Source organism: Festucalex cinctus, chromosome 3 (assembly GCF_051991245.1).
Source record: "Festucalex cinctus isolate MCC-2025b chromosome 3, RoL_Fcin_1.0, whole genome shotgun sequence".
Classification (NCBI taxonomy): domain Eukaryota; kingdom Metazoa; phylum Chordata; class Actinopteri; order Syngnathiformes; family Syngnathidae; genus Festucalex; species Festucalex cinctus.
Genome location: NC_135413.1, coordinates 5,627,354 through 5,640,415, shown reverse-complemented (window position 1 = coordinate 5,640,415; position 13,062 = coordinate 5,627,354). Strand labels below are relative to the sequence as shown.

General features: G+C 37.6%; 1 protein-coding gene across 5 annotated transcripts in view; it reads left to right on the top strand.

Annotated features, from left to right (window-relative positions):
• Position 1: 1 nt before the first annotated feature.
• The window catches only part of LOC144015509 (solute carrier family 66 member 2), a 139,179-nt gene continuing 126,118 nt past the window's right edge, over positions 2-13,062 (top strand). For 3 of the 5 annotated variants that reach the window (XM_077515566.1, XM_077515564.1, XM_077515567.1), the window contains exons 1-3: positions 2-381; positions 1,447-1,694; positions 3,824-3,957. In XM_077515566.1, coding sequence (XP_077371692.1) covers positions 1,483-1,694; positions 3,824-3,957 — 346 coding nt within the window. In that variant the 5' untranslated portion in view covers positions 2-381; positions 1,447-1,482. Of the gene's footprint in view, positions 382-1,446; positions 1,695-2,228; positions 2,368-3,823; positions 3,958-13,062 lie in introns of those variants that run through there. The other 2 variants (XM_077515565.1, XM_077515568.1) reach the window with 2 other exon arrangements.

Sequence of the window (13,062 nt, the reverse complement as noted above, 5' to 3'; positions counted from 1 at the left end):
TGTTTTCGAGGAGGGACGGAATACAGTAGCCTGTAGTTTTGTTTTGACATTGAAGCCCAGAGGACTTGCTGATAAGCTCCGAGCACTAACAACCAGCATCCGTTTTGTATGTGCATTTGCAACCGGAATATTTGTCGCACAAACCGTAATCCAAATTGAGCCTATAGTTAACAGTACATATTCGGTATTCAGGAAAGGAGCGTGCATGTGTGCGCGCATGCGGGTGCGTCCCTGCTGCCTTCTCCGTGACTGACAGTTCAGATTGAAAAGTTGGAGGTGTCAAGATTCCGAAGCCCCTACGTTGGTCCTGACCCCGCAACTTTCCCAGTGTCCCCCGGCTGTTGTTTGGTTTAGTTGCAGGAAACCGGACAAAGCCAACAGGTAAAACTGCATGTTGTGTTCTCGAAGCCAGTTAAAAACGCCATTTTTATATTAACACCAACATTAATAATCGTCTTATCTTTAAGAAACTGTTGTGAAATAACAAGCTATTTTGATATGGTTTTTTTTTTTGTGCATTGTTATTAATACTTTATTTGTATCTCCAAAATTGATACTGTGTACTGCACCTCAGTGACCCAACCCCACGAAGTTATGCATGCAACAGAGCTATTACTGTTCCTAGGGGACCAGTAATTCCAGGTATCAGACTATGCTGTACTCTAATGGGTTTCCCATAACACTATAAAAGCGGTGACTGGACTCGACGGTTATAGGATGACTGTATCTCTGAGTAATGAATAACTTCAGTAAAACCCAGATTTTCATCATGACTTTTGCAATGTCCCCTGTGTTTAAGTAAAGTTACAGTAAGCATGTATGCATTTGTGTACATTTATTCTTTTATTCATGTAAGGCTTGCCACAGGAGAACTTATTTATGAGGTTTTTCTTGTTTTTAAGTTTGACCAGTTTGGGCGAGCAGCTATTTTAAAGCCATATAATGTGATTTGTCAGGTGACACTGGGCCCTTATTTTGTATGGGACAAAGAAGGCATGATCTCAGTGCAGGGCTCAGACTGAATCGTCATATTCACCAAGTGAATACAATGTACTATTAGTAGTCACTGAAGAATCACAGATCATGCACTTTTGGCTCATGTTTGCATTCTCCGGGTTCTGTCATTGTTGCAAATAAATTAGCCTGCAGTAGCATACATTGCTCTTCTTTTTTGGAATTAGTGAAGGAGCGCTGCTGCAATCGGCTACAGCTCATGCCCAGTAAATAAATCACTTTGCACATTGACCTTGAAGCTTATATACTGCAGCGCTCCTGTGTATTCATCTGAAATATTCTTTGCTTTCCATCTTCAAAGACATCACAAACATATGATAATTCTGTACTTATTCAGTTGCATCTCAGCAGTTACTCAGCACATGTAGTGATCAAGAAAAAAAAGCTTTGTGTGTATTTCATGATGCTCACACAAAGGTCATTTCTTGTCAGCTCCCTTGGACACTGCTGATAGGATCCCCTCCGAGAATGACGAATCCTCAGGTTGTTCTGCAGGAGGAGGAAAGTGAGGGCTCGTGGATGCTGTTGTCCTGGCTGGCGTCCTGCCTCATGGTGTTTGGGGGTGCCCTGCCTTATGTGCCCCAGTACCAGGAGATCCAGAGGAGCAGCAACACTGAGGGCTTCTCCACCAGAGTCTGTCTGGTTTTGCTCGTAGCCAACATCCTGCGAATCTTCTTCTGGTAAGGAGGAATCATCGTTTACATTGGGCGAGGGATTTTCAATATTTTAGTGAAACTATTTTGCAAATAAGGGCGTACTTTTACATTGTGTTCTGAGGGGATAGATAGCACATTTGCCAACTTTGGGTTGTAAATAATATCGGACCAACGTATTAGACAAAGAAGTTCACATAAAACTCAAAGGTAGGAAAATACAGTAAATAAAATCAAAAGCCACAAATGTCACTCATAAAATAAGGAATAACAAAAATAAATGAAGAATAAATAGTCAAAGGGTGTTCAAGGCCAATGAGAAGAGATGCACTCAAAGAAGACATTTTATATAAGCTGTTCAAGGAGATCTAATTGATGTGTTGAGTAGGAGTGAACAATTTTGAAAAAATATCTGATTGCAATTTAATATGCATTTTTTTTTTTCAAGTTCCTCTTCACTTGCCTAGACCGTTCCAGTGTGACGTCACATTGAAGTGTGCACCTAGCGGTGGTCAGGGCGTCAATGCGAGTGAATTAGAAACAAAGAGAGATGAGAGCATTCTTTCGGCCGCCGGCAGAGATTCTAAACCAGTGAGGAAAACAGTGAAGAGTGAAAGACAAACATGGTGGCTAGCGTGAAACTACGACACAACTGCATTGCACCCACAAAAAGTACGAGGATATGCGCAGATCATTCTATGTAAGGTCATTTTTCTCATTTTCATATACAGTGGGTCATAACATTAACCTCTGATTGTAAATTCAAGGCAGACGTGATGAATGTGCCATATTATCTTTTGTGAAACAATCATTCATACATTTTTTGCATAAGTATTGAAGTAATTTTGAACAAAAAGTTAACAATTTAACACGATTATCACAATTAACACTTTAACTCGGGCTTGTTCTCTGCTGAGGAATGTGTAGTAAACGTGCATTCTGTTTGCTATCAGCTAGCAAGCTAAGATAGCTTGAAGACTTCGATATATAGCAAGACAATTATACCTGGACACAAAGAATATCATGAATGACAATTTACACCATGAAAGTAGTGATCGACATACTGTTTCAAGCAAAAACAACATACATTAAGCTTCCACTTCTACTTTGCCTTCCAACAAACTCCATTTTTTGTAGCTAGCGGCTCCAAGCTAGCGGTTTCAATGATTCGCAGTAATGTAGTGTCCTACTCGGGACATTTTTTGTGACACTTGACATATTTCCCACCTTTCAACGAAAATGCTCACCGAATATTAAGCTCTCTACATTCATTTGTTATGGGATGTTTGCCCCCTGGGAGGCGCAGCGGAAGCTAAGCGGTGACGTCAGCTGGAAGGGTCTATTTTCTGACAAACACAACCAATAATGGCTTTCTATTACAATAAGCAATATCAGATTTGTTATCCTACTAATACGTAAATGTTTTTGTCTTATAGGTTGGGGTTCTGAAAAAATGAAATCAAAAGAACCATGAATTAATATTAATTCTTTTACAGCCACACGTTATAAAAAAAAAAACAAAAAAAACTTTGATATAACAAAGACTTTGATCATTCACAAAAAGAGATACAATGCTTGCATCTGCTGGCCATACTTGGAGTGTTTTTGATTCCACAACCCATTGACCAGGCAGCGCTGCACTTAAGACGTTGCACTGAGAAAAAAATAAAAAACAAATAAAAAAACTCAGTTGACGTCATTTAACATTTATACGTAGTGATTTTTACTAATCGTTATTAAATGTTTTTGGCGGTCAAAGGGTTAAAGACCACTTTTTTAAATATACTGTACTTTAATTACAGTTGTTAACTGACTAAATATTTTGACTTCTTGACAGCTTCACAGAATTATACCAAATAAGTACCTACGGTGTGTAGTCATAAGTAATATCAGATTACAACAATAATGCAAACAAATCTGTTGTTTTCCACGTTTCATTAAACAATGATATGGAAACGTGTGGACTGCAATTATTATGAACTGAACTTATATAGACACTAGATAAATTAAACATTGTAAAATAAAGTCTACCAACTGAATGTTTTTTTTTTTCGACAATTATTTGAAGCCCAACTACTTTGTTGTTCTTCTGTAATTTATCTTTACAAATCAGTACACATCACCAACTAACAATTCGGTTGCATGCACCTGTGCAGGATAGGGAAGCAGTTTGAGCTCACGTTGCTTCTCCAGAGTGTGGTGATGATCTTCACCATGTTTGCTATGCTCCACCTCTGCTGCACCGTCCAAAACAGCAACCCTGTGAGCACCAAGCAGCACCGACTTTCAGGTAACCAGTGTACGACATCTGAACGTTTCAGGTACATTGTTGAAAATGTTGAAATGGTGACGCTTGCAACGCAACTCCTACTTGTTGCTAAAAGAGGGAGCCGTTGGAATAGCTTGAACTGTCAAAGCTGTTTTGAGAATATCCTTTCTTGGAGTTATTAGCGCCAATTTGATTTATTAGAATGTTAAGTGTTCTGATTTCAAAATATTTAATGAGGGAAACTTTTGTTTGCTAAGAATTTTCTTTTAGTTCTTAAGTATTTGTTATATTGTTCATTCTTTTTCTTCTTCTTCGTCTTCTTCTTCTGTTTCCTGTTTGACTGTTTGCTAAATGACTCCATGCCTGCGGTCTGGTTTCACTAAATGTGGCTGCAAAGAGGGGGTGGTGGGCTCTGAACAAGAATAGATCAGAGAAGCCTTTCAATGAAATTGAGCCATCCTGTGCACTGCCAAACTCGTCCAACAAATCCGAATCGGCGTCATGTGAAGTAATTTCCTCTATAAGATGTGTGTCAACATGTTTAACCAAATATTTCATCCTCACCTGTCCTTGCTTCCGTTTCTAATCTTCTTTTGTAACATTGTTCACCGCGCTTTGGACAGTCCTCATGATTTGTTCGCCACACTAACTTCCTCTTCCTTCTCATTTTTACAGCAAACTGGCCCTTTCCACTTTAAACAAACACATACTGTGCGATGTACTATGTTTGCCTAATGCAGTGGTGTCCAAGCTACGGCCCAGGGGCCATTTGCGGCCCACCGTCCATTTTTTAGTGGCCCGCGACATATGCTAAAAATGGCATTTGAGTCAAGTTCAAATAAAATAAAAACAAAAATGTTTGGAGATGGTCAAAGTAAGAAGGGAAGGTGTCGAAAAACACAGGTGCTATTAAAGCTTATTTTAGTTAACTAAAACTAACGAAATAACTATCCAACTATAATTATAGCAAAAATGTCCTTCATATTAGTCTTTGGTGTGATTTTTAGTAGATTTATTTTGATATCAACCGGAATAATGACGATTGAAAGTATGCCACACAGGAGTGACATCATCCAGTAGCAGCCAATAGAAAAGTACCTTCAGATGATGTCGCTCCCATGGTGTTTTTTTAATATTGCGCACAAGTAATACACATAAAAACAACAACTAATACTAATACTGAAACTAACTAAAACTAAGCATTTATTAAAACTCATTTGCTCCCAATAATGTGTAAATATGTTTTTTTTTTTATGTTTTAAGTGTCCCAAAGACTTTTTTTTTTTTTTTTTTTTTAATACTAGAGCATACAAAAAGGTTTAATGCAGCCTCTCAACTGCAAAGAACGGTTGCAGAAATGGTAGTTATTACACAAACGGCCAGCAGGTGGCAGCAGAGCAAAGGAGATCAACCAGGGCCATGTAGAAAAAAAGCTCAATTACTTACAATTTTAAATAGATTTGTGAAAACTGATGAAACTTAGCTCTCTTCTAATGCTAATTGTTGCAAAACGGAAACAGATAGAAACATACTTTTTTTTTCCTGATGAAAGAAGAGATTTTAATCTTTCTTTTGATAGGTTCCATGCTTTTATAGCAATAGAACACAATATTCTGTGGGCCTTGCAAAATCATTCAAAATTCAGTAAAACAGCCAGGAGCGAACGGGATTGCTTCTGTGAAAATGGCTGGGAGTGAATGAGTTAAAGAACTAAAACTAATAAAAACCACCCTGAAAACTAATAAAAACTAACTAAAATGAAAACTTCCAAAACTATATTAACCTTACTGCCATATTAAAAATAAAATGGTTTATATACTGTAGCTTTTATATGCAAAAGCACAAATAAATTATTTGTACAATTTTTAGTACTAAACATAATTTATCTTCATAACATTATGTGGCCTTGAGTCCTTCTGATTTTCTGTATGTGGCCCTCAAATGAAAAAGTTTGGACACCCCTGGCCTAATGGAATCTGTAAAACACATAATATAAAATCATTTGTGTGTCAATTACTACCTTATGGGCAAATTATGTATAAACTGATTTCCCCTAAACAATAATTTTGCAGTACAGTACAGTACATACTCTGGGTTTTTGTTGGTTACCTTTTTGTCCATCAGGGGGCAGTATTTGCCAAAATATAATTGAAACTGTTCAATGATTCCAGTGAGTCTTGTAACTATCCAATTGGCCAAATGAATTTCCATGAGTTATGGATTATTGTCCTCAGTGAATGCTACACACAGCTGCTGGTGCGCATGGCTTCAGCCCTTCCATATCTAAATGTAAACTACACTACATTAACTTTCGTGCTCAACCTCTAAAATAATTTTACTATTTACCGTCAAGTGCCTCGTCAACCCACTCTTGCTGTTCCATAACATATTAACGGTGAGCAATTCGTATTTACTTTATTAACTGTATTTAAATTATAGCTTGTTTACCTGACATATTATCCTCCTAATGGGCTCATATTTGCCCAATTGAATTTAATATTAGCTATACAACATATACACATTATACACACACACACACATATATATATATATATATATATATATATATATATATATATATATATATATATATATATATATATATACATATATATACATATATATATATATACATATATATTAGGGGTGTTAAAAAAAATCGATTCGGCGATATATCGCGATACTACATCGCGCGATTCTCGAATCGATTCAATAATCGGCAGAATCGATTTTTTTTTTTTTTTTTTATTTATTTATTTATTTTTTTTTTAAGATTCACACCTTGAGCATGGAAGAATGTTATATGAACGGCACATTAAGCCTGAATATTTTTATTTTAATGCTGTTCAAACATGAAACAGATTACAACCTCTATAAGACTGAAATTTCAGATAAATAAATAATACATTTTCATATAAATCTTACACTCTACAAGCTTACTGATTAGTATTTTCTATATGAATGAAAAAAAATCGCAACAATCGACTTATAAATTCGTATCGGGATTAATTGGTATCGAATCGTGACCATTCGTATCGGGATTAATCGGTATCGAATCGAATCGTGACCTGTGAATCGTGATACGAATCGAATCGTCAGGTACGAGGCAATTCACACCCCTAATATATATATATATATATACATATATATATATATATACATATATATATATATATATATATATATATATATATATATATATATATATATACATATATATACATATACATATATATACATATACATATATATATATATACACATACATATATATATAGTTTATTTTATGACTTCAGCTTGATATGATAAACTGTGCAATTGAGTGCACAGTATGAGCACTCACACTTATCTGCAACACTCAGGCAGCAATGCAGTAGGCCAAATTAGGTGTATTGAATTCAAGCACGCACACACATGGTACAGCCCATCCAATTGCTTTTATTCTGTCAACTTTGAGTGTGGTTAATTAACCCCCGGATAACAGTTTGACTAGCAAGGCAAATTCAATCAGTAGGTGAGAGGTAGTTCGTTAGCAGTCATGCTTTTAGGATTGCTTGCACAGAATTATTTAGAAATGGAAATGAAATTGCCTTTAAAGGAGAACTTGACACAGTTGTATGCTATCGTTTTACACTACAGTGCATTGATGTAACCTACAGTAATTATGGATCAGTAATTGAAGAAATTATATGTTTTTTGTTTTTTTTTGCTGAGGAGACATTTCTGTGCTAGTCTAATCAGTTTTGTCAAAAACTGTGAATGTGCAATCTCATTCTGGTTGCAGGGTTCTCATGGGTCATTAAATCATTCAAAGTCATTCAATGGATTTTACTTAAATTAAGGCCTTAAAATGGCACTAAAAAGCATTAAATATTTCAATACAATTCTTATAAAAACATTGGTGTTCATACTTCATTTTAAGCCGTCGTAGCGTCTGGGGGATGTTTTTGTCAGATTTGACATGTCGAATTGGCATCGGCCAGTCGTGACATTTGATTGGTTGCTGTTAGCTAGTGAATTAGAGCATGGGCCAAGAAAAGGACGTGACAAATGTGGATAAACAGTAACTCAACTCAACTCAAGTTTATTTATATAGCACTACTACACACAGTGTTCCCTCGTTTTTCGCTGGGGTTAGGTTCCAAAAAATACCAGCAATAAATGAAATGCGTGAAGTAGCTATAGCTTTATGTTTTACATTTACTATAAATGTTTAAGGCTCTAGAACTGCTTGCCGATTGCCGAGGGACACACACAACAACACCAACACTAAATGCCCGAAACCACCCAATGAGGGGTGAGTGTTTTAAAAGTAATATAACTACACCGGGCGTCGGTCTACCGTAAACATCATGAGCACCTACGACAGAACAGCGAGGTCTCGCGAGACGGGACATTCCGAGAATTGCGCCTCAGAAGCGAAACTCTCTTCAATGGAAACACCGACAATTCGAAATTGTACTTTATCGAAATAGTACAATATCACTTTTATTTTTGTGAAAAAGGGTAATGGAAATGCACCTAGTGTTTATACCCTTCCAGCCAATCGCAGAGCAGGGGGTGCCTGTCGCAAAACGCGGCCGGGCGAATTTGCTGGCTGCATGACGTCACTCCCGCGGCAATTTGAAAGCACGCACGCATTATTATTATTTTTTTCCACTCACTCATTCACACATGTAAGCTTCTGTGAGTGAGTGAGTGAGTGAGTGAGTGAGTGAGTGAGTGAGTGAGTGAGTGAAAAAAATAATAATAATGGTGTACATGCTTACAATGGGAATAGAAGAAAGTTGCGAATTCTATTAAAATTTTTCACAAATTGAGAATAATTTGTGCCTTTGAGTAGTGTCATCTTGCCTGAGGGTATGTGTTACAACAACATTTATGTGTGTGAATACTGAATATTCGTTATTTGAAGGACTATTACTCCCAAAGTTGATGCTAACTTTCTGTTAGCATTTGAATGGGATCCACCATGCTCTTTAGCATCAGCGCGAGGCTAGCGAAGTTTTAAAAACTAAGCATGTTTTGTATTTAAATACACACTGTATGTAATTCTCTTTAACCTGTTTAGTTTTACAGTTAACTCGAACTGGAGTACAACACAATCACACTGATTTGCTCTGGGCTAGCTACAAGCTACATGGTGCATTCAAGGTCCTTTCACAACATAGGGAATTTGTAAACGCACCACAGCGTTCTGCACATTAATCATTTTTCTTTGAACATTGTGTTTTTATGATCGAGAGAAGTCAAAATCGAAATTGAGATAAAATTTCAGTTAATCGTCCAGCCTTACTACACGCCCATCCCTTAGTCAAAACTGTATAATCAAGCCACCAATGAAAACATGTTTGGTACTTTTTTTTTAAGTGTTACAGCACCGTCTAGAATGGTGCACAGATGCGTTTACCGATGTTAACTTTGTCATGTATAGGTCACTATTTTAAAATGTCAATGTGACTGTGGAGATTGTCAATGATTTGCTATGTTGTTGTGCTCAAACATACATCTTCAGCAATAAAATACGCGGTTCTTCTTTAACCTAGTCCAATGCCATATAGTTACTGTCATAGGGCCTCATCTTGGTTAAAATTGCATATTGTGTTTGTGCTCACGACATGTAGCCTTATTGGAAAAGCGCCAATAAAGTGCACTTAGGTCCTATGTGGATGAATTATAAGGATTCTATTGATACTTACTCCTGTCATTCTTGGAAGATTAGTGCACGTTGGTCCTTGACTATGCAATGTCAAGGAGGAGTTGTGATAGGCACACATCCCTGTGAGTTTTAAGCTCATTATTCCCCCCATTAAGCTAAAGTGAAATGAGCTCAGCAGCCCCAACAATTGGTTCTCCACTCCCACGACTGTTGCTCAGCGCTCTCTGATTCGACCCCATCACAGGGAATGATGTGATAAGACTACAAATTCTAACCCCCTCCGGCATTTATGCCCAAACAGGCTCTTTGTTTCTCATGTACACAGTTGTAAGCAGGCTATCTGAGGGGGCAGTCAGAAATGTGAAGGGGGCATCATACGTACACATCATGTGCCAGAACCTTTTTCTCCTTGTGCTTATTGTAATGCTGATTTTGGAATGAATTGGGATGTTAGCTATGTCCAGCCCCACCGTAAAGAAGTGGATTGCACTTAGTCAGGCCTCGAGCCTCAGAACAGGCCAAATGAATAAATTATGCTAGTGGCGTGCTTTGTGTGCCAGTTGTGAAATCATGATTGCAATATTTCATTCATGTGGCTGAGTGTTGATGCAAAATGCAAAATGTTTGTACTTGCTTTATTAATTTTGGCTTGATGGCGGTTGGCCGGCGGCCGTCTGTCTCGCTAAACCCGGAAATAGCTTTGTGCCGGGCAGCACGGTGGTATGTATGCATGTGCACTGACAAGCTTGTGAATATTCACACAGAAGAGGCAGAGAGAGATGAGACTGAGCCTATATTGTATTTGTGTCCACTTTTTGGTGAATATTTCCACTACAGCAAATACATTTGTCAGCTTGATTTGTAATATATTAATTTTGCGAAAATATATTAAACATGTGATTTCTCAACTTTTGATTTGACAGAGAAAGACATTTATTTGAGGGGGCGGTGCCCCCTCTTGCCCCTGCGTGTAGCCGGCCCCACAGTAACCCACAACACATGTACATTAATATGTTCAAGCATAGGCGGAACCAGCCCGTTTTGGGGGGTGCTCAAGCACTCCCAAATTCAACCCAAGCACCCCCAAAAATTATAGCATTTTTAAAACTCTTTTTTTTCCCTTAATAAATGGCGGGATAGTCTTAAATATGATGAAAAACGGTAGATAAAATATAAAACAAAACAAAAATGTGAACAACGCAGCGTCGGAAATACTCCCCTGCCTTGAAATGGTTCAGTGCATTTGATTCGCTCTCGTGGCCCCTCCCGCTCCTCCTTCGCTCGCTCTGCCCGTGTCACTTTGTGGAGGCTCCGGTGTATTGGTGAGAGTAGAGTATGTTATACAGTGGTTATGTTGAACAACTATTTTACCACCCAATACCATGCCTTTATTATCCTCAACAGATATTAGTTCTCATTTTAGCTACATTGAATCGATTGCAACAGTGATCACCCTAGCTTAATTGTTGCGAGTGTGTAAGCTATGTCTGTGGTCATCCTGGCAGCACCAGCATGGACATTCACAATTTTTGGGGGTAAAAAAAGCACCATGTTCAGGTGAGAGTCTATTACCCACAGTAACTATAAAGAAATACACAAAACCTCTCCCTAATTTATTTGTATATGGTTGTCAGCGCTAGGAGAGAGACGGGTAGAAAGGGAGGAGAGGGAACCTGGAGTCCCGGACAACTCACGGAGAAGCAAAATATGAACAGTGGCTGAAGTTAAAAACATACCATCCAGAATAAAATTTCAGATGTATTCTGATAATTATGTATTTTTTCCTCATCAGTTGACCACATTATCATCACATTTTGATGGATTATCTATAAACAATTTACTCTTAAAAAGGTTATGAACTGATACTGATTTTTATGATACTTTTTTATCTTTTTATTTTTATTTTTTCTTCTTGGTTTTGTATCTTCTTTTTTTTTTTAATCTTTTTTTTATCTTCTTGGTAATAAAACAGCTTGTGTTTGATAACACAGAGGTAGATTATTTATTTATTATTTTATTATTTATGACTTATTTAAATGACTGAATGAATATTTGTAATGACTGAAAGATGTTTGTATGTGAATGTTAGTGGAAAGGGAAGCGAGATAAAGAAAAGGGAGAGGGGATGATGGTGTTTCAGCTTGGAAGGACCACTGGTCAAAACAGACTCCAGCACCTGGCTGTGATGGCAATTGAAAAAGATGTGCTTGACCAAGTGCAACACCAAAAAGTTATTGACAGGTTTGCAACCCTCAAGGTCAGGCGACACAGCTTAATCCATAAAGTGTAGGGTTGAATTATAAAGTGTTGAATAGAATGCATCATTGTCTAATAAGTTACATGCTTCTTCTTCTGTGTGTGTACTCTATCAGAAATAAATGAGTAAAAACTGGGCATGGCGAAGTAATAGTGTTTCTGCTAACCAAACCAACCTAAAGTGTAATGTGCTGTTCACAAATGGGAAGTGACACTCCTGAACAGTGTTGAAAGATCCTAAATCACTTAATGTGAAAATAAAAAAAAAAGTTGAACCAGCCAGACACTGGGTGCTCAGCACCCCCAAAATACTGAACCTAAATTTGTCCCTGTGTTAAAGCTATATATATACACTATGCTGTGTTTACTGTTACGTAAGCACATTAGACGTTCACATGCACTTTTCCATCCAATGGTCCGCCACATCCAGTGAACTTATCACTTTAAAGTCAGACATATGCTGAAATGTTGATTGAAATTGCATAAAATAGGGAGATTTTGACCCATAACAAACAGAAAGAGCTGCAGCTGTGTGTATAGAGGAAATAGAAGAGACTAGACTTGAAGACTGGCCAACTACAGGCAGGTGTTTGCTTCATTTGTATGGGTGTACTGTAGTGTGTATTAACCCCAAGCTTGCTATCGAGTGCTCTGTCACTGGTTTGTTGTGCTCCGTTGCTCTTTTTATTGGTATTGATGGATATGCTGTGGGTATCTGCTGCTCATCTCAGTTTGCTCACTGTTCTTGACCCCTCACTGAATTGATTTTGAGATTTTCGCTTTACATTGACCTACTGTATATGAGATTATAATATACAATCAGAAATACCACATGACCTGGAAAAAACAGAGGAAAATACATTGACTCGTTTATTCGGATCATCACCCCGAAGGCTGTGGAGGCCACCCCTACCGAAGGGTTAATCAAAATTGTTTGTATCATTGTCATGCTAAGGAACATACATATAAACAAACAAAAAAAAGGCATCAAAACAATATTTCTACCGCTTTCACTGGCTCTTCTGGATTTAAAAAACAAGGCCAAGGACTGTGAATTTAGACAGTTACATGACTCCCTCGTACGCGACAGAATAGTGTGTGGCATTACAAACGACCAAGTGAGAGGCAGACTGTTAAGAGAAGCAGAATTATCACTCGATAAAGCCATCGATATCTGCCATGCAAGTGAGATAACTACCAGCCAAGTTAAA